This window comes from Amyelois transitella, chromosome Z, assembly GCF_032362555.1.
Source record: "Amyelois transitella isolate CPQ chromosome Z, ilAmyTran1.1, whole genome shotgun sequence".
Classification (NCBI taxonomy): Eukaryota; Metazoa; Arthropoda; class Insecta; order Lepidoptera; family Pyralidae; genus Amyelois; species Amyelois transitella.
In genome coordinates this window covers 4,588,369-4,615,967 of record NC_083535.1, presented here as the reverse complement: position 1 = coordinate 4,615,967, position 27,599 = coordinate 4,588,369, and the positions used below count along the sequence as shown (strand labels likewise).

The 27,599-nt window shown below is 37.6% G+C and overlaps 1 protein-coding gene across 13 annotated transcripts in view; it reads right to left on the bottom strand.

Moving 5' to 3' along the window:
- Positions 1 to 924: 924 nt before the first annotated feature.
- LOC106130554 (basement membrane-specific heparan sulfate proteoglycan core protein) overlaps positions 925 to 27,599 on the bottom strand; it is a 167,224-nt gene continuing 140,549 nt past the window's right edge. For 8 of the 13 annotated variants that reach the window (XM_060953760.1, XM_060953765.1, XM_060953762.1 and 5 more), the window contains 38 exons: positions 27,458 to 27,561; positions 26,667 to 26,844; positions 26,382 to 26,577; positions 25,990 to 26,147; positions 24,810 to 25,028; positions 24,216 to 24,402; positions 23,387 to 23,692; positions 22,156 to 22,485; positions 21,561 to 21,780; positions 21,098 to 21,292; positions 20,521 to 20,803; positions 20,100 to 20,250; positions 19,548 to 19,722; positions 18,648 to 18,859; positions 18,076 to 18,258; positions 16,763 to 16,889; positions 16,087 to 16,186; positions 14,999 to 15,222; positions 14,194 to 14,321; positions 13,717 to 13,986; positions 11,688 to 11,839; positions 11,181 to 11,310; positions 10,581 to 10,744; positions 9,995 to 10,205; positions 9,546 to 9,737; positions 9,217 to 9,358; positions 8,800 to 8,935; positions 8,375 to 8,544; positions 7,704 to 7,936; positions 7,187 to 7,329; positions 5,814 to 5,918; positions 5,457 to 5,555; positions 4,910 to 5,162; positions 4,065 to 4,262; positions 3,659 to 3,756; positions 3,254 to 3,371; positions 2,861 to 3,002; positions 925 to 1,914 (listed from right to left, as the gene is read on the bottom strand). In XM_060953760.1, the coding sequence (XP_060809743.1) occupies positions 1,908 to 1,914; positions 2,861 to 3,002; positions 3,254 to 3,371; positions 3,659 to 3,756; positions 4,065 to 4,262; positions 4,910 to 5,162; positions 5,457 to 5,555; positions 5,814 to 5,918; positions 7,187 to 7,329; positions 7,704 to 7,936; positions 8,375 to 8,544; positions 8,800 to 8,935; positions 9,217 to 9,358; positions 9,546 to 9,737; positions 9,995 to 10,205; positions 10,581 to 10,744; positions 11,181 to 11,310; positions 11,688 to 11,839; positions 13,717 to 13,986; positions 14,194 to 14,321; positions 14,999 to 15,222; positions 16,087 to 16,186; positions 16,763 to 16,889; positions 18,076 to 18,258; positions 18,648 to 18,859; positions 19,548 to 19,722; positions 20,100 to 20,250; positions 20,521 to 20,803; positions 21,098 to 21,292; positions 21,561 to 21,780; positions 22,156 to 22,485; positions 23,387 to 23,692; positions 24,216 to 24,402; positions 24,810 to 25,028; positions 25,990 to 26,147; positions 26,382 to 26,577; positions 26,667 to 26,844; positions 27,458 to 27,561 (6,639 nt within the window). In that variant the 3' untranslated portion in view covers positions 925 to 1,907. The remainder of the gene's footprint in view (positions 1,915 to 2,860; positions 3,003 to 3,253; positions 3,372 to 3,658; positions 3,757 to 4,064; positions 4,263 to 4,909; positions 5,163 to 5,456; positions 5,556 to 5,813; positions 5,919 to 7,186; positions 7,330 to 7,703; positions 7,937 to 8,374; positions 8,545 to 8,799; positions 8,936 to 9,216; positions 9,359 to 9,545; positions 9,738 to 9,994; positions 10,206 to 10,580; positions 10,745 to 11,180; positions 11,311 to 11,687; positions 11,840 to 13,716; positions 13,987 to 14,193; positions 14,322 to 14,998; positions 15,223 to 16,086; positions 16,187 to 16,762; positions 16,890 to 18,075; positions 18,259 to 18,647; positions 18,860 to 19,547; positions 19,723 to 20,099; positions 20,251 to 20,520; positions 20,804 to 21,097; positions 21,293 to 21,560; positions 21,781 to 22,155; positions 22,486 to 23,386; positions 23,693 to 24,215; positions 24,403 to 24,809; positions 25,029 to 25,989; positions 26,148 to 26,381; positions 26,578 to 26,666; positions 26,845 to 27,457; positions 27,562 to 27,599) is intronic. The other 5 variants (XM_060953761.1, XM_060953763.1, XM_013329410.2 and 2 more) reach the window with 5 other exon arrangements.

Sequence of the window (27,599 nt, the reverse complement as noted above, 5' to 3'; positions counted from 1 at the left end):
AAAATTCGACTGCAGAAATCCATTTACCGACAACCAGTTATCGACAAGTTCCAATAATCGAAATCTAGTAATTGACATGTTCTATTTATGGACACCCAATATTTAATGGTCTATTAATCGTGCACCCAGCCTAAAATTTTCAACTGGTAGCTTTGTGAAATTCTTCTAAAATATTATTATGATTAAGAAATAAAAAACAAGTTTCAATCAGTATTTTAATCATATCAATTTAACTTACTCAGTAGTAAATTATTCATAAATGGTCAATGATAATGCGTTGTACACTGTCGAGTAATTCATCTTTGACTCCTCTTTCGTGGATAAATATATGCCAGGGCCCATTGAACATGTGACTGGAGATTTGCTAAGGACTGTTAATGTCGGAGTTCGTATTATGCTGTAAAACGGGGTAGGTAATGCATAAGAACCAAGGATAACCTTGGTTACATTCGTAAATTATTATAGTACCTACTTTTTATATACGTTCCTTGTTGTTTAAGGTTTTGTTTCAACAAGTTTTCACTTAGTTGCTTTTTACGACATCAAAGGAATAATTTGAAAATCAAGTATTCAGAACAGGGAAGTATGTATTTATAATTTTTTTGCACTATAAAGAAGAAGAAAAGTCTATTTTTTTGTATTATTTTTTTTATTTACTCGATTCTCGCATCTGTTTTTTTTCTATCATGGATCTTCTGTTCTGTTCTGGGCGTTTGTATTTTAGTTAGGTCTTACAAATTTTATGATATGAATGAAATAGACCTTGTAGTGTTCAATGAGACGATCACTAGGTATATAAATTAGCACATTGACTTTTATATTTACAGTTTATGATCTTATTACACAGAGCAGTCAATACCTAGCAGAATAAGGCTCAAACAAATTGGGTAGATGGGAAAAATAAAACGTCACTTATTTTCATGAATTTTTATAAGTGTTAGTTTATTTGATCACTTAGATAAACATACATGAATACATTATCATAGAGGCAGGTTCATAAAATAGTCACAGAAAAATTTAACATACATTATATCAGTACTTTCAGAGACACCATTTATTACATTAATATATTTCTTAGCTAAGCTAGGGCTTACTTATACATTTAATGCATATAATATTTCGTTCCACTATAATATATAACCATGTTGTAATATATAAATAATTTAAATGCATTTGTAGAACTGGATAAATAACCTAAGTACGATTACTTCGTTGACATATAAAGCCAGAGTTACTTATAAAATAAGAAATAAAAAATGGCAGTGAACAAAAAAGTCAGCAAAGTTTGGCACATTTCTTGAATTGACTCGAAATCGGTTTCGAAAATTATTATCTTCGTTCGAATAAAGGAAATGATGTGATTGCATTGAAGAAAATGGTTAATTAGAAAAGAGTCCTAACTACTTAAATTATTCGAATTTATGGCACCAACCGACTCTTGCGAGCGTTTTTAGCTAAGGCCACCTGGCCAACTTTCCGAAGACTACTTACTTATATAGCTATCACGCTTCTTACATACCACAAGATAGAGACGACGTTATAATCACCGCGGGGCCCAGCATAGTATACAAACGATTATCTTATCAAAAAGCTCCTTGTCCATTTACCTATACTAGCTAGCCGTATTGTCCTGACGAAAATCCTTAATACTAAAAGTACAACACTAGGTAAGTATATCCAATAAAATTCAATAAGTAAATATAACAAATCAATGGACTCGGCGCAACAAACAACATTAAAAATTTAGATTATTTTATAAAAAAAAATAATTAAAATTAATCAATTGACTTCTTAGTGTGGAACTTCGAAAAGACCAATTACATTGACATAGTATATAATATTTGTGTAATTGACTTATATTTATAATATTATGTTATTTATATTATGATGAACGTCGATAAACTCCATTAATATCTGGAAGAAAGAAATACACAAAAATATATTAGTTTCATCAGCATATTTGTTAATTTTGTTAAAACCATTAGCAGTATTTTTAATTTAACATGACGAAATATAGAGTACGGCGTATATAAATACGGGACCATTACTTTGAATATGACTATTAATCAAACTTTCAAATTCAAATAAAAAAAATGCTGCCAATTTGTCCTAAGTGTCCATGACTGGGTGTTTACCTTAGACGTAACGAAGCTCGGGCTCGTAGTTGAAGTTAAAAATCTTGTATAGGAAGTAAACGTTTAGGATTAAATAGACTAATAGATTGAGAATGGATGGAACAACTACCAGGCAAATCTGAACGCTATGCTTAAAGGCGGGGCGGGAGTCGGAGGGGAAGCGGGTGTGGGGGGGAGACTCGAACACCTCCACTTCTTCGAAGTAGGGATACACATCAGGGAACATCGAACTGTGGTCCGAGCAGCGTGAAAGTTAGTTGGAGAAACAATGTTAGTTGGCACATGAGATAGCACAATAATAATAAAAAGCATTAGTATGGTATGAGAATTTCAAATAACTTTTTCAATTCAGAGCAAACGAGCTTTTAAGCATTTTTTTTCACAAAAAGGGCTTCTTATTCTTTCTTCCATTTGGCGTTTAACTCGGTTATAATTATTACCTCTCTCGAAGCCTGTGATGTGCTATTATTTTAATTACGATATTGCATAATATTTGTTTTAAAAGAAATTTAACAAAGCTTTCTGGTAACATATGTAGGCCTTTGATATTCTCAGGCCTCACTTTTTATATTGTTATGCTAGTGTTCTGTCATAATCTAAGATCTTTTACAATACGTACAACTTAATGCGTAGCATTGTCTACAGTTAAGTTTGAGATACTAAGAAATTACATATGATGGGGTGACCTTGATAAACTATAGAATCATGTGGAAAATGTGACTCACTCTCTACAAATTTGCGTGTTCCTGGCGGCCACGGCGACGTCTCCGAGGCGGATCCCGCGGGCGCTGTTCATCAGCTCGACCTGCTCGATGCAGCCCGTCAACCCAGGGAACCGGTTCACGTTCAGACTCTCGGGCATTCCACCTGGAATGAATGGACAGTTAGTTAAATCTTGATCATTATCTCTCTCTTCCAAATCTAATCTGTTATGCTGAATTCATTCGTTAAACCGCCTAGCTGAACGTCTTTCAGAGTCTGCTGACTCTGTCCACCCTGTTAAAGCGTGATTATGATCTCTCTCTGATTTATTTACAGTGAACATACTCTTATGAACCCGTATCTAAAAAGACCCTTAGGCAATAATATAATAATTTTGGTGTTAATGATACACTTACCAACATAGATGTTGGAGTCAGCGTTCATGGTCTTTTGCAACGAGTCAGTGGCGGCGTTCCTAGTCACAGTGTCCACAGTCAAGCTCACTTCACCTTCGGGGAGGATCTTCACGATTATCTAAAAGAAGAAATATCGGAAACAAGGATCAATTTTAACGCAATAACATTCCTTTATAGGATTTGTTTAATGAGTTAACGGGATTCACAGTTTGATCGAACCTTTAGTTTTTTCTTGTCGGTCTGTCTGTCCAACTGCAACCTAGATGTTTGCACAAGAATACTGTTACTAGGCATCAACTTACACGTAGGTAGGTCACGAGAAAAGGGTAGAATAAAATCTTGGAAAAACAAGTTGTTTGTGTACCTTCCCTACTTAATGTGGCATGAATTACGAATTTTACTTACAGAGTGTCGTTCGCCGTCAGCCACATAGACGTCGCTTATGGACAGCGATGAAGAACCACCACCCATATCCCATTCGATCACCACAACGCCATTCTCCACTGAAAGAAAGAAAAAGTGGTAAAGAATTGTATGGCTAGATTTGTAAAGCGCTGTTCATATGGTATTTAAAAGTATAAAAGTAAACGAAGCAGAAAAATATTGTGCTTTTGTTTTAGTTACGTTCTTCATTGAGAGGGGCCAGGTATTCTTCATGACGCCTAAGACCACGGGAAGTTGTCCCAGCTTGCATAACGCTATTAAAGAGCTAAGATTATTGTATTTGGTGAAAATGCTTGTTCCATTGGTAGACTTAAGCCATCCAAAAGAAAAAGCAATTTCGAATTGTCAAACAGTACCTACAACATACCTCTTATCAGAACGTAATCTCCATAGCCGGCGGGCATCAATGCTTCTCTCTGGTACAGCAGCACCCCATCCGCGTTGGTGTGCATGGCGAGGGCAATGACTGCTGGGTCCACGTCCAGTTGTTCGTAACTGATCAGATTCGCAGGCAATTCGATGTAACCGTTCCCATTGAAGGCCACGCTTTGCAGAAGTTGGAGAGCTGAGAATTCAAGAAGCAGTGCTAAATTAACATAAGTTTCGTTTTGAAACGAGAGTATGGTTAATGTTACCACAATACAATACAAATTTTCTTAATTGCCCAAAAAAATACATATACAGTATAAACATACATTATGAATATGTTGAGCAAAGGCGAATTTATCGCTAAGCAGTCTCTTCCAGCCAACCTTTGGGTAGAGAAGAGTAAAACCACTTCTAAAGTCTTTTACGATAAACGTTACGTATATATAATGCTTGTATTTTTGTCTTTGGGAGAGATAATTGGCAAACTAAAGGGCAGATCTGTTTCAAGTGGAAGAGAGAACAATGGAAGCGTTTAAGCTAAAAGATTTGTTGATTAAAATCCCACATATATCAAGTGCACAAATATCACGATTGAACTTAAGTAAATGGCAGTTAGCTACGGAATATCCAAAGGACATATTTCTTTTGGCTGTTCTGGTCTCCTTTGTATGTTTTTGTAAAAGCGTCATCGCAAGGGGAGCGGGGTATCCTGGCGAAGTTCTCTAGAGGTTCTCACAATAAATACCGATGGAACTGGGAGGTGGAAGCAGAAGGGAAGTCAGTTTCATTCGCAGCCACTGCCTGGGTATCTCATAAAATGATCTTTGACATTCCTGAACTTACGCATCTGGCAGTTAGCTCCAGAGTATCCAAGGGGGCAGTCGCAGGCGTACTTCATTCGGCTATTTTGGTCTCCTTTGCATGTTCCGCCGTTCCTGCAGGGTGAGTCAGCGCAGGGCGAGCGGGGGACCCTGGCGAAGTTCTCCGAAGCCCTGTTCTCGCAGTAAGTTCCAGAGAAACCAGGTGGGCAAGAGCAAACGGAAGAGTCAGGTTCACAGGCGCCACCATTGCGACATTGAGAGCAGACGCTTTCGATCTGGCGGATAGAAACAAATTCTGTAGAAATAGGTTATTATGTCGATGTCAGTATGATGTCAGTCACCCGTCATACCTTTATACCAGAGGAGAATTTTTGATTCTCATTATAATCGGTCGCTGTAAGGTGGGTTAGGTAGGATAATTAAGGAATGATTAACCTTAATGTCGAGTTTAAACGTAGACGTACCAAAAATTGATAAGAATGAGGTGGATGATGGTGAAGGATGATGGATGATGGATGGTTGTAATAACTGACAATTGAAAAGTCTCACAGCGAAGTAAATTGGCTTACCTCAGGGATATCTCCTCTATCATAAGTGCTGCATTCCTTGATATTGGCCGACTGGATCGAAGAGTTGATAATGTTCACAGGGTCATTAAATACCGACAGCTGAAAAAGGAGTTAGTGTTAGTCATGTTGTCCTTTCGTTACGATCTACGACGTCATAAAAAACCATATATAATTGTCTGGCCCTTTGGTTGACCAGTATGTAAATTATAGCAATAGGTAACGTTCAAAATGCCGCAATGTAGACTGTCTGATCAAGTCATGAGATTGGGACTAAATTGTTATTTAGTAACATAACAATTATCTATTGTTATTTACCGAGAAATCAATTTGAACACATGATTTTCGAAATTCACTTACATCTTTGATGCATCCGTTGAAACCTTCCGTCACGCCGAGGTTGTTGTTCAGGACTATGGAGTCATCCACACCGCCGACGAACATTGGAGTGTCCAAAGTCAACTCCTAGAATAAAATAACGACATTATTCCTATTATATTAAACGAGAAACATTTGTATGTATAGGTGCACACGGGGGCTAATAATCGATCTCGCTGGGTCCCACGTTTGCGGAAAAACGTTTTTACTTATAATAATTTTTCCACTAAGATAAGACTAAGATAAATTTAGGCACTGTTGGTTTAGCGTTTTAGGTCCGATTAACGACTAACTAAATATACATAGGTACCTATAGTTATTTTTTATATGGAAAAACTCACGCAGATGAGATTTGGGTTAAGTGTACTACAGGAGTAAAATAAGCTACTTTTATTTATGGGAATTTGCACGAGAGCGAAGTTACTGACAAAAAAGGTGTTTTGTGCCCTCAGGAATGAATTAACGTACAAAAGTATAGATATTATAGTTATAGGTAACAAATATTGATGTGCATTGAAAAGCGCAGGGCTCTCTGACTCGGGGGCGACATTCAATGGGATGTGGAGGGTCGCGTTGATTTTATTCAGATTTAAAATGGAATTATAATAGTTTCGGTGGCTTTTCGTGTGATTTATGTATAAATTTCTGATTTAATTATTTTGATTTAATTGTGATTTGATTGAGTTCCGTATGTTGTAGGCAAGTTGTCTATTGATTTTGGTTTTAGAAGAGGTTCTTTTCAAATAGAATAAAAGTACGTGTTAGGCAATTAGATCTATTGTGAGATCTGTGATTGTTGAACAACATTTCGGGGTCATAAAAAGACTCGCGGCTTTTTTAGAAGGGCATTCAATCGAAACAAACTACAGGATGAAGAATTATTTTCTGTCTGTCTGAACCGAAGTTTGACTCCCATTCACGTTATGATGAAAAACAAACTGTTTTGATTGATCTTGTTCTTGATTGGTCTTTGTAGACAACTAAAAGAACAGAGTCAAGGAAACGCTTTCCTTGGCTCTCTCATGATTTATTTTAAATATTTCGGGGATCCATATCACAATCCCACTACCGCTTATATGGTGGAATTGTAACGAATATTATATTAAAATACTTACACTTTAAAGATCAATTTAAGTATATTTAAATAATTACTTTCTTAAACCTTGGACATTTAAAAAATATTTACATTTTATTGTACTTTGTTTCAACGCTACTTCTACACTTACGCTTTGGAAGCGATGGTTATTTAAATAATGCAATGCTGGACGTCATCATGGGAATCGAGTTCTTATAGAAAATCAACAGACTAACTGATCAATTGTAAGAAAGGCTCGTCAGTTAAAAGATCTTCTTACCTTAGTAGGAGAGACCAGCCTGCCTTCGTAGGTGTGTACTTGGTTGACCGTCAGCGATACGACGGTACCGAATCTGGCGATACGCACGTCCGTCCATTCGTTAGCTTGCAGGGTCCTGTTTGCGGTGATCACTACTGGATAACCTATTGAAAGAAAAGATGATTTTGAGTTTTATTTTTCAATGATTCTGAAATTCTTTTGGTCGTTTGGCCCACAAATGGTTCGTTCATTATTAGGAGATCAAGCGAAAGGATTTTCATCTTTGAAATAATTATATGAAAAAGACTTTTCTAGGACCCAAGGACGAAAAGTTTTGTTAGGAAAGTGTAGGCAGTCATAGAACAGTTTCAAACTCAAGTTAGAGTTAGAAATCAATTCGAAGATAGTATAACTTATGAAATTAACTTAACTGGAGCTCCAAAGCACAGTGCAACTTGAAATATGCAAAGATAAGAGAGATATACCTCTATGTCAATAGTAGATTAGTCTACAAAATATTCACACATTAAAAACTAACCATCTCCGAGGTCGTACGTGAACTCCAATCTTCCATTGCGAACAGTAAGAGCCGTGAAGCCTCCAGTTCCCTTCGCAGACTCAGCCCAATACATGATGATGCCGTCAGAGACAGGGGCAGTGGCCTTAACGTTCATAGCGACCTTCAGCACGCGGGAGGTGGTGGGAACTTTGATGGCGAGGTAAGCGCTGCCCGTGAAAGCGGGGTATTCGATGTATTGTTTCACGTCGCAGCTAGAAGGGGAATGAATGTTTAGGTAACTGAATAACTTTGAGCCCAGCTAGTTCCTCTAAAGGATCTTATAGGTCAGCAAGTCTCTACGAAACAAAAACACATCCGAACTCAACGCTCGTCACAGATTACAAAACAGTTTTCTTTTAAGCAAAATAAATGTAGGTAGGTATGAATCAGAGAAACATAATTACAAGGGTTTATGAATATATTCACTATTGAATATTGGCAAAAAGCGCAGCTACGCAAAAAGGAGAAAGTAAGAATAAACACGGTAAAATTCAAGTTAAAAAAACCACACTCTAACACCAAATTTGGTTAGAGCAACAATTAAGCTAAATTGATTTTATGTACAGTTGCTTTGGTCAAAATAAGGACACTCAAGATATTTAAAGTAACTATGGTAGAAGACTTGCTAAAAATACAGTCAAAAGACTCACTTCTTTCCAGTGTAAGTGACGGGACAAGAGCAGGTGTATCCGTCGTCCGTGTCGGTGCATTTCCCAGGGCCGCAGATGCCGGGCCTGCAAGCCTCGCCAGTGCGGTTGCAGTTCATGCCCGCGAAACCTTGCGCGCAGAGGCAGATGTAACCGCGTTCGTTGCGGGCCTCCTGTCGGGAATTATCATCAAAAGTTAAGTAAGTGCAACTTCCGCTTAGCTTATCAGCATCCATCCAAAGATAATTGCATTTTTCCACTATATTATTCTGCCATTTCAACAGCCTCATCAGATCGAGTCCGGGACCTAGAAAGGCCGATAAATTGAAAGTGATACGATATGATGCTACCAAATCTTGTGTTGTATATATACTCGCACAACTTTTACGTCCATTCATGACGGATAGATCAATTTGATTCGTTCTTACCTGGCAGACACCCTCGTTCAGGCACCAATTCGGTGTGCAAGTATCACATTCTCCGACATTCCTCGAGTCCACACTATCAGGGATCAGGTTCACGTCTCTCTTGCTAAGGACCAACATGCTGATGCAGCCGACGAAGCTGAACAAAAAAGTGTTATTGTAGTAATTGGGGATGAGAATGAGATAATATCGGTGCTACGAAATCTTTAAGTATTTTAAGTATAATGGAAGATGATCCAGCACTTTAGAATACTTTAGGACCACTGCGTGCGTGAAGACTTATAAACTGGTTCTTGATTCGAAAAAGGTCAAGCTCAGGAGGAAGATGATAATCAGAGTTCATTTCCTTCTGCATATCTAGAGATGTATATATTTATAACAAAGAGCTGTCTTAATAAACAGTACCTATGTAATGCTTACCCATATGTCGTATTCAGAGTGGAAGGTAACTGGACGTATTCCGGAGCGGCTCCAACGTACATTGGGTCGGAGAGGTCCAAAACTTCCCAAGGCGTTCGCAGTTCGCTTACGAATGGGCCGTTTTCGTCCACATACATTGAAACTAGAAATAGAAAGAGTTGGTTTAATTATCAAATTAAGTCTACTGGGAAAGTAAAGATATAGTATAAATAAAAAGACTGTGGTCGGCTGTAAGATCCAAGCTTCTGTCAAAACGATCCTCCTGTAAGTAAGGTAAGAAAGATAAATGAGTGAATTTCTAGAAAATCTACAAGAAAACAGTAACTAACCTTTGCTATTGACTCGGCTCAGCCTGATCGTGTGCCACACGTTGAGTTGCAGTGGACGGTCTCCTTGCACAACCAGAGGTACTGATGATCCAGTCTCCATTGTAAACACGGGAATGCCATTCGCCAATTGAAGAGCGAGATAGTCGCCAGAACCATCTGGTCGTTGGTTGTTGTAGAGGATTATGCCGTCAGCTGCGAAGAAGAGCATTATGTTTATTTTCAGCAAGAAAGGTCTTGGGATTATTTTAAATAAGTGTGAGTTTATGATTCGTCATCTCGGATCGTTTATTTGTAATAATACGTAACAGGATAAAAAATAAGTATATTCGCAGTCAATGTATGATACCTAGAGCTTTTCTGATAAAATTTCATAAGCTCATGAATCAATATAGTTTTTTTAATATGAGAAAGCAGAGTGCCCCAAAATATCATACCAGGGCAAAACCTACCAGTCAATGGTTTGAAAGCGATTTCCACGTCGAACTGCCTGTATGCGTCCTTAATGGTGGGTATTGCCAGCCAGCTGTTTCCGTCGAAGTTGGGCACCAATCCCGTCACTCTAAGAGTAGAGCGAGCCTCCAAAGCCACACGTTGGTTGCTCACTCGGCACACGTAGGTGCCGGCGTCAGCTTCGCTGATGTTCCTCAGGGTAAGGATCGGCTAGAGATGTATAAAGTTGTTAGATTTATGGGTTGGTTTTCGTATGTAACGTTATGAAAAACCAATTAATCATACGTGGAAGATCACTAAAAATCTAGTGAAAAGTAATTTTTTTTTCGGTGGAATAGGAATTATCTTAACAAATCTTTAAAACTCTTTAATTTCTCTATTATATTAAATATTTCAAACTAGATGTTCCAATTAAAATAAGGTTAAAATAAGACTTCAATCAAATTTAAACTGATCTTAACCTGCGAATAAAGATTCTAGGAATTTTAAATTCATTAAAGTTTGATCACTGTTGTTGATAAAATTTCCAAACAATCTGGATTGATACAAATTATGTAAACTACTTTATAAAAAAAGCATACACACCTCGTTCTGCCTCACATAAGACGGTAGTGGTGAAGAGAACTCCTTTCTCCATTCGATGTAGACAGGTGGTTCCAGGTCGTGCCTGCACGGCATGTCCACGGTTTGACCCGCGTGGGCCACGTGTACATGTTGATTGCTCATCGGGTAGCTGGGCGGTTGTTGACCTGTAGGAAGAGTTACTTGTTCAATCAATACTTGTCAAATGGAATTGAGATTGAAATCGATTTATGTTCTTTGATTTTCAGCTTTTGTTTCTTCTTACATTAATAAGTATTTTTATAACTTCGTTACTGAAATATTGAATTGTAGGCAATGCACGATTTCAATTACTGTTTGTAGAAGTATTGGTATTAAGTTTTTTATTGCTAATTTAATGTTGGAAATAGAGTCACATTATTAGTAATGTGACTCTATTTCCAACCATAAATTTAGTATTAGTACTAAAGCAGATAAGTGGTTAATTTTGGACATTAGGCTTAAAACTGAGGATGTCGAAAGAAGATCATCAGAAATATCAAAGCCATAAATAGACACTAGAAACATAACAAAAATGAAACCTGAGTATATTAGCAGTAAGTACAAAATAACATTAGCACGTACTTGGCTGCACTTCAAGATCGAAGTCCTCGAAGCTGGTGTAACCATAACGGTCCTTGCCGGTGCACCGGTACACCCCCGCATCAGACTCTTCGACGCCATTGATCACCAAAACCACGCCTTCGTTGTATTCCTTCAATAAAGCAACAATTACATAGATGTAGCTAAAAATAGGACATAATCTTAATGGGGAGTACCATTGATTGTGAAGTTTTAATAAAATTATTATGCTATCTGGCAGTTGTAATGGTGCGATCTTTTTATAAGCCCTAGGCAAGATATGCCTCTTATCACGACCAGCAGTGGGTAAGTCAGGTTATTCATTACAAAACAACACAACTTCCGCGACTCCATTGACAAAGGAAACAAGATCCATCCTTACTTATAAAGTATTAAATAAACTTTACCTAAGGAGAAGGTCCACCGCGTTCATTCTTCTTTCGTCGAATTTGCTCCTATACATTAGTGTTAGAAACAACATGTTTGTTACATCTAAAATTCACAACTTACCCTGGTCTCCACGAACTCCCTCGTGCCATATTTCTCCCAGTTGGCCGTGGTGTCGCGTGATGCCTTAACGCATGTGACCTCCACGTTTTCCCCCACCCTGTACTGCCTGCGAGGCTGGTCGATTGTTACCAAAGCAGCGGTTATTGGGGTTCCTGTTAAGGTGCATATGTTTATTGTCAATTGCAAATCATATAATAGGAAGATATGTTGGTCCTTGCTTAACATACGAGATCAAAAATCTAATACTCGATTGTGTGAGTTGGTGTGTACTTTTAGGGATATGATCGGATATTGTATTAATAAGTAGTTAACTTTTAAATTGTGTGTCTACTGCTAACCGCGAAATAGTAACATGACAGCAATTTTCAGAGGTAAAATAATGTAATTTCCCATTTGCTGTAACGTGTTTGTATCTGCTTTATTTATTTTATAAAAATTTCCATTTGTAACACAGCAAAATTTCAGGTGCGAATTTTTTGAAAACCCTATGAATAAGTGGTTTCTTGTATGTAACAAATTATTATTGTATTTGATTTTAAATTTAATTTGTAGGTATACTAATGCGATTAGGCATGTAAAGTTTTTTTAATGGATGTAATTTTTTAATATATTTTTTTAATATGTGGGTATTTTATGTAGATATATTTCCCTAATAGTAACTTTTAAAAATAGACAAACATACTATATCTACGACTAATAGATGTTGAGTAGAAAACTACAATAAACATGCAAGACTCCTTAAAGTATCTAGGATTTATATTGAAAAATATCTATAGTGCTACAGAAGCGAGATATTATTACAAAAGCAGTGCGGTCTACTAATATTGTAGGTATTCCAAATCCAAGTCTGAAAGTAAAAAAGTCTACTTTGTTTACGCACAAAATTCCTTTAAAATAACGTACACAATCCCACACATAGAGTTGTTAAGAACAATTTCACAATTCTACTTATTGAAGTAAGGTAAGGCTAAATAAACAAAAAGAATTGCTTATAAACCGGTCAATGGGTTTATCTACAGACACAGTTAAAGAATGAAAAATTAAATCCCTACCTAATATTATTAATCTATATCTGGCACTATAACCTGGGGTCTTGCTTGGATTGCTACCTAGCAATCCAAGCCCTTCATAACCTTGATAACGACTCAAGACCAAAGCAATAATTTACAAAGGCTCTTCAGCAGTCACCATCAAAAATTTCTTAATATTAATAAAAATTAATAAAGAACATAACAATAATTTTCTGAATTTTGTTAAACAAACGTATAAATGGGAATCGAACCCGGAACATGTGGTTCAGTGACAAGAACGATAGGTAGATAGATAGATGAGAACCACTGCACCACGCAGGCCGCCATGATTTATTGATGTTCCAATAAAAATAATAACATACTGGCTACACACATTGTATAGGCAGTCAGCACTAAGTACCTACACGTAATATTTTGTTAAACTACATAAGTCTGGTTAAAGTTATTTTGGTGTTAAATAAGTGTTTTAGTTTAGTTTACTACGAATGCGATGTGTTAGTAAAATGTTAATGCATTTTAATGACGTGTTAGGTAATGTAAAGCGAATAATATGGAGTTAAAATCAGGCAGAATCAAAGAGCTCGTGTCATTGAGCCTATAGCTGCAGCTGTGTTTCTTCCAAAAATAAGGAATTGTTGAAAACTGGACACAAATTCAATGTTTCTGATTTTATTTACGAGTACAATTGAATTACAAAATTTTATCATTTGACAGCATTTAAAAGAAAACGTACGAAATAAATTTTTGTATCAAAAATTTCATTTTGGAATAAAAGTTTCTAAATCTTCCTCCGAGTCCATTTTACCGTTATGTGAATGAACGTTGTAAAAATGGTTCCTGCAAAGGGTTTTCGAATACATTGTCACTCGTACCTATATACTTGGTTCAATGACGTGAGCACCTTAAGAAAAAGTTAGAGGCATGCTCAGGGTTAGGGCCTACAGAGTCGGGAAGCAGACCATCACAACCGAACCAAGCTCCAACTAGAGTTCACTGACCCGACACGTAGAGATCGATGTGTTCAGTCGTCTGCTGACCGTACGCATCCCTTATAATGCATGTGTACCGCCCGCTGTCAGATAGTTTAGCAGATTTAATGAACAGAGAACCGTCGCCCCGTATTCTGTAGCGCGGTGGCAAAGGTCTTCCGTCTTTGGTCCACTCCTTTATGGTGTGCCGCTGTTTCGTTGAACAATTCATGTGCACTTTACTGTTCACCATTGCCCTCTGCTCCCTATTCTTCGATTTCTTCGGATCACGAGTGTCGTCTATGAAACATCATGCAATGTGATCCTCAAGCCATGAAAAATTTAAGCTGATTTTGTTACGTGTTTTGTCACATTCAGCAGATCTAAGTGGATGAGTTACAGGTGCTGTGTGCGACCTGTACATGTGTCGGATAAGCCATTTTTATTACGTGGTCACTACGTGCCTGACTTCTTGAATTACATTCAATGAGAATTATGAAGACTTACCAGTGACGATGACCTTTGCTGTACCATTGGCTTCAGCCACGGGATTCCTGGCGGTGCATACGTAGTCTCCGGCGTCGTCGACTTCAATTTGATGGAAAATCAGTCGCGAGTTTTGAACTTCGATTCGGCTGCAATCAAATATAATTGCAATTTAACTAGATCAGGTGAAGCTTAATGGTATGGGACCCTTCCCATATTCGCGGACGCGGAATTTATACAATTAAGTGAAAATTAATTACAATATTCTCTCAGTAATAACTCATCGATAAATAACCCCATAGTAGAGGGACGCGACCCTTCAATATTACTTTTTGTGTCTACTGCATATGGGCTACCGTAATTGCATCAGGAGGGAGATTTTTGAATAAGGGTGCCACCTGTGATGGCCTTTATAGATATAAGCTGCAAAAAAGGTACTGTCTGTCCCATTGTCTATTATGCAGATCACGATGGGCGAATTCAAAAGCTACTATTCAAAACTTTGACAAAAAATTTAATGAATACATGATAAACACATATAATACATATCCAAATTATGACAGTTATTTGTTAGCTATAAAAGTAAAAATATAGCTGATGATAGTATTACTGACCCCAAAATAAAATACGTTGTTTTGCTAAAGACGTCGAAGTCTGAAAAGGGAAATGTAGACAACCCCGGATTCACAAGAGATAAATAAAGAAAGATTACCTCGATAGCTTCTCGTAACAATATTACTTCGACTGCCTTATAAAACTGATCGACGATGCATCCTCACTGGTCGACTATTCTAGACGTCATCCAAGAGAAAGAGGGAGTAATTACCTGGACTGTCTACCCAACAGCCACGTCACATTTTCTATCAGATCTCCATCGACGATGCAGTCTACATTCGTAGACTGTCCCGGATGTACGGTCTGCGTTGGAGGCTGGATGGTAATCCTTGGTGGTGATAACACCTCCACCCGGTAAGTGATTGCGTTCACTGGCTCCCTTGTACGTGGGTCGTAGAGCATGCACTCGTATTCACCGGAGTCGGCTTTCAATGTCTGTAATAAATACAAATATTGAAGACAATAGAAGTTAGCTGCTGGACAAAGCCTACTCGCAAATATAATACCGGCATTTTTTGTTCAATTCATCGGATCTTGGAAAATTGTTTGAATATATATTTAAAAGATGACCGAACTACGATGTTTTTCAGTACATATCTAAAGACATAAAGTTTTGAATATTAAATATAGATATCGTGGCAAGTAAAAAGTCAATATTGTATTAGCCTACCCCTCTGGAGAAGAAGCTTAAATTTATATATGTTTTCATTTTTACAGCGCGAACGGTTGTCTTTACTGCGGAGGAACTTATGATGAGCATCCAAAAGTAGAGGTAAGTAAAGTAATTACAAATATCCCTTTACAGGTTTTTATAAACAGTGACTCAAGAAAACTTTAAATTTCTTGACATTTACATAATAATATGTGAAAAACATACATACATATATACGGGACAAATTACACAGATTGAGTTAGCCTCGAAGTAAGTTCGAGACTTTGTTACGAGATACTAACTCAACGATGCTATATTTTATAATAAATACTTATATAGATAAATATACAAGACCCAGGCCAATCAGAGAAAGTTCGTTTCTCATCATGCACTGGCCATGATTCGAACCCGGGACCTCCGGTGTCACAGACAAGCGCACTGCCGCTGCACCACAGAGGCCGTCAATTAAGTATTGTGTTTGTGTAGATGTACATAGGTATGTTAACTGGTAACTCGCTCTCTCAACTTGCGTATTCCCCGTTTACACCGAACCTGTTGTCCGCCCTGTTTATGAAAACTAGTTACTTGTGTGTCCCATAAACAAATCTATAATATCCCTGCGATAATAAAAAAACATTACTACATACATCCAAGAAGATCAGTTGTTCGTTATAAGGCTGAACACCGCTCTGTAACGGCTGTCTGTCTCCGCGGGTCCATCTGGCATCGTACCCGTCAGCATCGCATCTAAAACAAACATTATCATGGTGTTTGTTCCGTTTCCATTCTCCTTAGAGAGGAACCCTGGGTCCTGAATCCAAAAATTCAAGATCCCTCTCTGATGTCTGATAACTATGACATATTTTACCTTTAGTTGAGCACAGAAAGTGATTTCCTTTCTAGGCAGATTGTAACATTCAAGTGTCAAGGGGAGGCTTTAAAATTGGGATCCTTTTTATAGGCGATGGGTTAGCAACCTTTCACTATATGTGGCCATCGTTGTTTCTATAGGACCATTATATTACTAGCTGTTACTCGTGACTTCGTTCATCATAAATGTTCACTGACAATGTTTTATCCCCAACTATAACCCCTTCTTCGCCTTTTTCGCAATAAAAAGTTTTTATTCCGCGTGGTCACTTAATCTCTGTCACAAATTTTAATAAAATCAGTGATTAAGGGGTGAAAGCATAACAGACAGACTTATTCGTAATATGAATCGTAGAAATCCCTAATAATATGAATTAATAGGGATTTCTACGGTCTTCCTCGATGACCTCGTAAGGGATATACACGTGATATGTGTCAGTGTGTGTGACTTACCTAAGAACATTTTCTTTGCCTTGAATTAGGACGATTCTGTTGGAAGGTGTCAGTTGCGTATCAGTGTTAGTACCAGGGTTGTAAGGATCGTAGTCCGGGTTGAAGCCAGGGTCGTATTCAGGATTTTCTGGAAGAATAAAGAAAGCGTTCAGAACATATTTTAAACATTTTTTAAGATGTACCTTTCTGGTCAATTTGTGAATCGTGTTCATAGTGTTGGACTATAATTATCCAATGTTAAAAATTGAAGTCATTTTCAGAAATTGTAAATATACTTTATAATTAAAACTATTAAAGAAACTTTTTGTATTTAATTAAACGCTAGTAGGTACTACTAAAATATTTACATCTAGCAGCTATAAAAATGCAAACTTAAAAAGATTATTAACACACGGAAAAAAACTTATTATAAATAGCCGTTCAACCAATAACTACCAAAGAGAAAAATAAAAAAAGAAACATGCTTACTACTATAATACAGTAAGTTCTACTTTTATAAAAGTTAGCTAAAAGTAATAATCTGCAACAAAGATAATAAAATCATAACATTCTACATGTGCAGACGAAAAGTTTAAACTACTACTGATAACAAACTTGTTGCCTACTTATTAAAAGAAAAATCTACAAAAAGAATGTTACACCACGACAGAAGATTTATAAAGATACGCGTTAAAAACATCGGTAAGAACAGCTGGTGAAATTAAGTAGTTATTACTATCCTTTTCCAGAAAAAGAAATAAATTCATTAATTTCTGTTCCCGTGCGAAATTTAGAAATTGTTAATGCATCTCTCTAGACTTTTAAAGAACCTACGTACCAATTTTTAAATCTTCTAGATACAGCGGTATGGGCCGTGCTTTAGACATAACAAGCGACCCGCTCAGACCTCGCACGGGTAGCACTTATGATAAATTTCAGATAAACTTTCACCCCCCATTTTATAATTAATTTTTAAGGTTTTATTTATTAAGGGTGAAAAAAAGTATCCATTATATGTAACGCGGATTTTTAAGTATATGCAAACCAAATTTCATTCGAATCGGTCGAGCGGTTTAGCTTTTGAAAGTGGAATAGATAAACACTTTTAAATTTATAATATTAGTAAAAGATTTGCCTATCAGTCAGTCAGTCAATGTTCTCTTTTATATATTTAGATATAATTCTGAATGGAGTGAATCTTCTGACAAAAATCATCGTATAAAGGGAATTCATCATATAATACGAAAAACAGATATTATGTAATTTAAATTGCTCTACAATCTTATGCCGTGGCGTGCTACGAACTAAAAAAAAAAGAAGAAAAATCTACCGACCAGTACCAGTGGGCTCGAAGCCCAGATCACCTCGGTTCAAATCAATTATGAACGGCTCGTCCAACGTGCCGGCTGAAGAGGAGGCCACACAGCGGTATGCTCCAGCGTCACGTTCTGAGGCAGATTGGATCCTGAGCCAGGCGGAGCCGGGCGTGGGAGGTACTATTTCGTTGCCGTTTTCATCTGTAAATAATTGTATTGTCATTGACTATTTGACGTTTGTCCGGAGACATTTTTCTTGAAATCACCAATTTTGATCAAACAATCACAAAATTATTGTAACGTTTCCAAATAGGTTAGGTAAGTACCTGCCAAATTTTATTGAAAAAATCATCAGCTGGCAAGTTATAATGGAACAAACATGTTCACAAACAAAAAATGTTTTATCGCTCTGACTCAAAGAACTATATTAATTTTAGTACATCCACTTATGAGTGTAATCAAAAACCATTTAAAACCCCTATTGCTGGGGCACTTGCCTCCTTTATAGACTGAATTGAATATTAATTGCAAAATTGATACATATAGACGGACCCAAACATTCACCCTACAGTCAGAATTAATATACATACATTTGATGGACACAAACGGCAATGGAACCCCACTGGCTCGGCACTGGAAGTTGATGGCGTCTCCCAACTGCGCTAAGATTTGGTTGCTCGGGGTCATGCTTATGACCGGGTAAGACTGGACTTTGACGAAAGCAGTAGCATTAGCTTTCCCGGCAATGTTTGACGCAGTACAAGTGTACGAGCCCTCGTCATTCACGTCGATGTTTTCGAATCTGTGGCAACGGGAAAAACAATTACGAACTGTCAAAAATTGTGATTGACTTTGTTTAGGAACAATCAGAATTTTTTGCCTCTCGCTGTAGGTACGTTAGTCCTAATATGTTAGAATGACAAATAAAATATGCAGCATGAAGAGCATAAAATTAAAGTATGTGCAAAGTGCTAGGTATAACGTTTTACGTATAGTTATGCCTACGCGAAGTGTTTTTATCAAATTCAGATTTTAATTTTGTAATATGGAGAAAAAGTAAGTTAAGTTTCCAACTTTAGGGTCAAAAACTTAACAAATTCTCAACAAATATCTCCCCTCTTAACCCACAAAGACTATGAATGTTATTTAAGCTGAGCGCGAAAATTGTGTCTTTTACCCTAATTCAATTAATCAGTTCCCTTGTCCTTCGGTTTCGAACTTAAGTAGAGATAACGTTAAATTGCGCCACATGGGAGCAACGTGCTCAGGATATTGGCAGTGTTTTTGATGGGCATTATCTGCGTGTTGGGTATCATCGGGCGACTGCTCCTCCACGTGACATCGAAGAGCCAACTTAGGAAACAAGCATATTTATCAACCGCAGCTCCATGATTCAAAATGGGATAGGTCTTGCAAAGGTTGCGGCAGTCCGAAAGGAGTTGAGTGAGAAAATAACCGGGATTGAATGAGGAAGAAGAACATTTATATACTTCAAGATGTTGTTAGGTAGTATCTGCGCGTTCGGTGTCATCGGACGACTGCTCTCCCACGTGACGTCGGGCTCGGGCACGCCGGCCAGGACCCGGCAGTGCAGCTCGTACGAGTCGCCGATCGTCACCGGCTGCGGGTCTTCGGGGTAGATGCGGACTTGTGGCACCTCGCGTTCTGGTGGATAAATAAGTGCACAAAATGAATATTTCGTTAAAGAAGGGGGTCAGTGGGGTGATTAACCATACGCAATTCTTAAAGGAGATAAACTGAAAGTATAATATTCATATTTGTAGTCGCACACTCTTTCCCCCTTATTGAATTTTTTTTATTTTGTTTAAATCCAATTTCATACTGATTTTTGATAGATAAATTACCTAATTCATTTGTTTCAGATGTCACAAATAGTAGTTTTCTATGCATATCTCGTTTCCCTTAAAGTGATAATGTAAAAAAGTTACTCCTCATAATTACGAGTACCTCCCTCCATAGAACCACAGAAACATTTAGAAGTTTGCTATGTTAAGAAATTAATAATAATAATTTTTACTCACTTTCAATTTCTATATAAATATAGATATTGGATCTTGGCTCCCCGTTGAGAATAGCCTCGCATTGGTAATAGTCCTGGTCATCATTCTGAGCATTCGTGATCATGAGAGTATTTCCACGTTGGCTGGTTCCAGGTCCAAATTGACCACCGTTCTGAAAGAAAACCGATTGGTATAGTCCTAAGTATTTTAGGTTGGTATTATTTATTTCGTCCAGTACCTACTATTATTGATGCCTGTACCAAAGACTGAATGAAAATTATATTTTAATCAGATAGCGGTATTATATAAGTAGTTGAAGATCCTACAGTTGGTATAATGTATTCAAATCTTTCATTGCTTTATTACTCCTGTATTTTTTTCTAAAGGAAATTGGGATATTTTCATTAAAAGCAATTAGTGATAATGAAATAAAAATGCATACCCTAGTCCACTTAACAACGGGCAGCGGGTAACCAGATGGTATACAATCGACGGAGCCGCTTCCACCAGTCGGTATTCTTAGGCTGCTTACAGACAACGTGATGTTCGGCTCGTCTTCCGGAGGACTGACTATTGGAATGACGTGAAGGGTAATGACGACAGGATTCACTCGGCTGTATAGTGTTTGACAGACGTAAACACCCTGGTTGTCGGGCTGAGCGTTCTCAATGTATAGGACACCATTCTCTGAACGCACGTTGTATTGGAGATCTGTGCGGTCTTGCCTGTGAATTATGAAATGTTGTTAAACTACATTCAACAAATGATCATTAGGCAACAAAGTAAAAGATAAGTAAAAATTTTATTTATTTTTCTCTACAATCATTAAAATAATCCAAGTAGAATGTTATGGTAAATTGAATCAAAGAGCAATGTCTGTTGCAGGCCTGTTCTCCAGTAAAAAAGCCACATAACATGCTGCAAGTTATTATTTAAATGCTATGTCGAAAAAATTATTAGCGGAAAGGAAACATTTACAAATCTTGATAAGCGTGATTAACGTATGTTCTGACACTCACCTAACCCACTGTATAGTACCGGCCGGTATTCCAGGGGTACCAGTGCAAGTGACACTAGTACTGTTGCCTTCGTTCACCATCGGCGTGGTATTGGATACTGTGAGTCTGTCTCGCTGTTGTGGGGTATGAGGTCGAGGCCGCACCACAATAAGAGCAATCCTGTCTGAAGAGCCTTCAGAGTTGCTTGCTATGCATCTGGTAGAAAATGTGTAGTCATTTGAATAAATACTTTTATGATTAGACCGTAAGGTGCTTGAACGGTTAAAGTGCCTAATACAACAACTTAATGCTCATGCAACTTGGCACAAAGTTCCAATTCTGGCAACTGGAACCGTGATCGAATACGGGTAAGGTTCCCCTACCAAGGTTACAGAAATCAGACTGCAGTCGCGGACTCAATTGAGCTAAAGCTAAAACCAGAAGGAAGACTCTTTGTAAAAAACTTTTTCTTGATAAAACTAACCTATAGTCGCCAGAATCATCTTCTACAGCTTCTTCAATGATCAGGGCTCCGCCGTAGATGGTTGCAGAATTCGGCAGAGGTTTGCGTGCGTCGGCCCGACGCCAAGATATCGTGGGCTCAGGGTTACCAGAGGCACGACAAACTAGCTCGATCCTATCACCTTCGTTGTACTCATTTACTGCTGGTTCGATAGACACTTCTGGTGCTCTTCTGAGATTATCTGGAGGAAAATCTTCAGCGTTAGACTTCATCGTTATGCAGATATGATACAACCATTACTATTTGCTATGGGATCACTCATAACTAATAGTATAGGTGGGACGGTGATGTGTAAATATTGGAGTCGGTCGGTTATAGTAGGTATATCTTATTTATGTTTATCTATAGTACTTTCTATATTTGAGCATTTACCTTTTGCATAATAAACCCAGTCCGGTAGAGCTGTTCCAAAAATGTAAGCATAAAAGTAATGTAAACATAAATATATAGTGGACAATATATATTTTAAGGAGACTAGAACTTGTTAATTATTTTCATTTAAATTTACTTCCTCATTATATAATTGACAAAAACGTTTCCAGAACTAATCACTCACCGCCAACAGTGAGAGTAGCAACAGCTTGATTTGTTGATTGTCCATCGGTTGTCTGACAGATGTATTTCCCAGTGTCAGTCTTCTGCAGCTGCATAATAATGAGAGTACCAGAATTTTCGTCTACAATTGCCCTGTTTCGAGGGAGGTATCCACCGGCCTTAGACCACCTCACTGGAAGGTTGCCATTCACCATACGGCTACGTGCATGGCAATTAAAGGTGACAGAACCACCGATCTCTTTAATCACAATTGGCTGATTAATTGTTACCACTATTGTTGGAATGGGAGGAGGCGGTAAAGTTGCATTCTTTTCTTGATTTGCTGAGTCTCCTGAAATCAAAAATGATTCTCAGCAAGTGAACAAATATTTCCTAAATATTGAGATTAGAGCATTTAAAAAAAAACAATACATAAAGCTGCACTGGCAAGACAACACGTGTTTTTTTAATCCTTACGCTATTGATGCAAATAATAATGACAATGTGGACAGTATAATCTCGATCGATGATTTTCAGACTTACAATAATGAGAAAGGGATTGCATAAAGAGACTAGGTATCAAAATTGATTATTTTTAAAGATCGCCAACATTTTATAATTATGTAAGAAATTGTCTAGTGAAAAGAATGACGGAATGGAAATACTTTGAATAGAAATAGGTAACTAGTTGTCCGCCGCGAACTTGGCCTCGCAAATTTTTAAAAATCTTATACAATTGAATCTATTTAACCGATTTTGATGTTAAAAATTCTATTCATAAATACTTAATTATATACTTTTAATTTCATCAATAGCAGACCAACGGTTCTAAAGTTATCGCACTACATATGTAACATCCAAAAAATGCATTTTCAACCAATTTGTTTGGTAGACCTCACTCGCTTCGCTCATTCGGTAAATAATTGACTGTTGATTTCACTTGATACCTAGTCTTAGTCAGAATTTATTGATGCTATTAGAACAATAATAACATAACAAAATACACAAAACATAAAATTCACATTATTACTGAGTGGAGACACAGTTCATCGACACGTATATTATATAGAAAAAGCATTGGATTTGGAGAAATCAGTCTTCAACTGGATGCCCTGATATTACAAATAATGAGAGACATAACGACCAATCCGGAACATCGCCACCAACAATCATAGCATCACATAACATGGTATGCTTTGGAATTCTGAGATGAAATGCTTGAAGCATGATTTTATCCATGGCTCAAGGGCTACCTGAATCTGGCATGGAAGTCGTTAGAACGCCCATGGTAGCGCCTTTCTTGGTGATAGTATGGCATTCGTATACCGTATCAGTTCGAGTGTCCCACACTGTATGCCACACATGCTCGCCTCTCCAGCCATCCTTGTCGAATACTGACTCGTTATACCATTTCGGGAAACCAACTTCGTTACCCTCAGAATAAAATCTGATGGTGAGAGGTTCGTGAGCGGCATATTTACAAGTCAAAGTTATTTTTCTGAATAGCGGGCCATCGTCTGGGTCTTCTTCGAGTGTCGGTTGAAGTTCCATTGAAAGTCCTATAGAGGTGGGACTAAGGTCATAAATGTTTCAAAAAATTTTTGTTTTATTTTTGTACATGTAATTTTTTTGAAATCTTATTATTAAGAGATCGTTTAATTAGCTCGTCATTTACTTCTCTCGATTAATTATATAAAAATTGCAATTTTGGTAAAGTTTCACTTCAAGCTTCTTTTCATCATACAACGCCCCTTGCCATACGTCATGATGATATTTTATGACGATAAGTACTTTGATCTTTTAGTCATATGACATCCACAGGAACACTTGTACTAGCACTACCTTCATAGGGTCGGTTACAATGAGGTGAAGCTTGAAAAAGAATTCAATATGCAAAACTATCAAATACAGATGTCTGCTACATCAAATTGTAAAGAGTCAAAGGAGGGAAAATTCATGTTTCCTAACGACATTGGGTAATTTTACGATCGTTGATCGGGTAATATCTTGCGGTGCAGATTACAGAAAATCATTTACAAAAACGCATGAAAAAAGAAAACTCAGATTAATCTATCATCTTACCAAACGTAGAGCAAGTAGTGCCAGTGTACGGTGGTCTACATAGGCAGACTACTTGGTTGTCCATGGATAGTTCGCACTCGTGTCCGTTGCAGCTGCACTCCTGACAAAGACCTCGCTCGTCTTTGTAGTAGCCGCTGATGCAAGTCTCGCAACTTGTGCCACTGTACCCAGGCGGGCACATGCACACCTTGCGAAAAAAAGACATGCGTTAAATGTAAGTAGTTTGTTTGATACATGAATGGGATCATATTTCTGCGACTACTACTACTTCTTAACAAAACATATTCGTAACCCTTCGATCATCGTCGCATTTTATTAACTAAAAAAGTCGTCAATAATTTATATTTTAATAAACACTTCGATAAAGTGGGTGGTGATTCTTGCAAAAACAATATTTTCTTTTATATAACGATGGAAAATCCATCACGGACGGAAAGGGAGTGACTTTATGTAAAAACCTGACTTGTCCAATCAAGAATCACGGCCAAAAGGCTCACCCCGAGTTTCTGTCGAGAGAGGTGAAGATGTCCAGGATTAATGCCAGAAGGAAGAAGAAGATGTATTTGTGGCGAAACAAAAAAATATTTCCCTTACCTCAATACCCTTTACAGAAGGATATTCAGACCCAGAGATCGTGGTGGCCGTGTCCATTGAAACGTCTGCGATAGATGTGGAAAGCAGGTCCTGAGTTAGAGTGGCTTTAACTAGGACTCTGCGCAGGGATTTCAGCACATTCATCATGTCATTCCGGCTGGCGGGAGTCGCTGAGTTCAGAAGCAGCCATTCACCTTCTCGGAGAGGCACTTGCAGTTTCTAGAGAGTAAGGAAATCGTTATTAAATAGGTAAGTACGTAGGTACATTCGTTCATCATACACGTTAGAGTAAATAAGATAATGGTGAATGAGTGATATAATAAATAAATACATAATAAAAAGGTTACAAGCGTTTATCTATATATTGAATATATTTAAATGGTGCCTAGTTTATCTACAAGCAAAAAAATTATGAGCAAACAAACTTCATTATGGTACATTAATATTTATAAGTATAACACACGACTGTTTACGCATATCCAATAACAAATCATAAATTAATTTATTTGAACAAAATGGTGACAAATCATATTTTCATTAAGCTTAAGAAATGTCATAAACTAAACTTAAGTTGTATACAAAACCATTTTTTTTACAGAAAAACACGCAGTTTATTAACATGTAAAAAATAATGAACAATTACCTCCTGGGCGATATCCGTAAAGCCCAAGTCAGACTGCAAGTAGGTATTATATTTTTAGTAGGTACTACTTGGATGATACTAGACTTACGACGTACTAGATTATAAAGCCCAATAGAGAATGGAAATCGGAATAATATTATTCGGGTTTTTATGGTTTGAATGCTAACCACCGTTCTTACGGTGAAGGCAACCTGCACATCTAGGCATACAGGCAGAGATAGACTACATCTTTCCACTTGCCACGATCCCTGCATACTTACTTCTTTTGCTTCAACATTCATAACTCTTTTTTATACAAGCTCGTCGGTTTTGGGTACTTGTGATCTGACCTTGCGTCAGGATTTGGTCAAGGCTCGTTCGTACAGGCCTTCTCACCCCACGGTTCCCATTCACTCTTTCCATGTATGAATTTACTAAGTGAACCTACTTTTATTCATCGTCTCCAAATGCCCAAAAATCTATGTAAATATTTCATTACGCGTTTTGTCATCACTGAAACATTTTAAGGCTTTTTGTATAATGTCCGAAATAACATACCTGTCCAGAATGTATAGGCGATGGGCTGTCCCAGTAGACTGAAGTGTCGTCTCCGATCAGAATTACGTGTCGATGGGTGTCGGACACTGCGCCAGGGGAGTGGTCTTCATACCTCTGCTCGAACTCAAGGAAGCCACCGTATGAGAGCACTCGATTGCCTGCGGTATGTTAATACTATAGTTTCAAGAAAAGGATATAAGAAAAAAGGTATAGAAATCAGTTCAACTTGTTTCATCTGACATGAATCGATCTAAATTGACTGCAATGGCTTAATGTGACCGTATGATTATCTAAGCCCTGTATTAGCTAAGAAAAACTAAAAATACGAGTATAAATTAGTGATTTTCAAAGTATTTATATTATTCCAGTTTACCTGGCAGCCTAAAACTTACCAGGGAAAACCGGGAGTGACCAGAAGAGTTCTTCATTAGGTGGGAAGGGGAACGTATACATGAGTTCGCTGGCGTCAGGCATGGGCACAAAACTGCTTGCAAGCACATTGTTTCCATTCAAGTTGGTGATGGAGTAACCGCCATAGTTGTCGCCGAATATCGGCGCGGCCATGGGAATCCTCTTGTAGTTTGATGTCTAGAAAAGGATTGATAGAAGTTGATTGACTATATACTAAATGAACAGCCAAACAAAAGTATTTTATTTATTTCTCGGCAAATTCTTACCTCGTGGCATTCAGTAGTAACTCCTGAGCAGTAACAAGTCAAACAGCCATCTGGGTTATCCAGACTCAGGCCGAAGGTGCCAGCTCGGCAGCGATCGCAAGAGTATCCTTCGACGTTTTGTTTGCATTGGCAATAGCCAAGGTCCTCGCAGGGGATAGTCACGCCACGAGGGTCACATCTGAAAGGAAACAAGTCTTTTGAACTAGTTCAAAATTTTGGAGCAAAGCAGTTTTAAAAGTCCTTTACAAGATGTTTTGTGGGGACAGGAAAATGTTGCTAAATACCTACGCATGCTTTTATTCACGTAGGTAGTATTATAGCAAACGCGACGTCGTTTTTATCGCGCGAAAAACTTTTGCAGTCTCCCAATGTCCTTCTCCAGTCTAAATTATATATTCGTACGCAAAATTGAGATTGGTTCAGTAAATAACGCGTGAAGAGATAACAAAATAACTTTCGCATTTATTAAAATATATATATGTTTGAATATTGTCCCAGTCTACCCCGTCTACTTACAAGTATGTACAAGCATATTCCACATAAAGGTGCCTCTAATTCTTTATGATGACTACATAGGAATATAGAATCATCATTGCCAATCTTCAGAACCTTTTTGAAAACACCATGTAAAATTTCTTGTACTTAAAGCCAGATCAGAGACTAATGCAGGGGCGGATAACTAGCATTTGGTCACAGTCTAACTCAAATGACACGAAATTCAAGACAACGGGTTGCTGCATATCTGTAGGGTAGGTGAATTATTGATCAATTTAAAAAAAATATCAACTTACGTGCATTGGTAAGGATTGAGGGAGACGCAATTGCCATATGTGTCCCTCACGTAGCCAGGTAAGCATTCCTCGCAGTAGTCCCCAGCGGTGTTATCTCCACAATTCTGTCAAAAATATTAACAATCTACCTATAATTGCATAA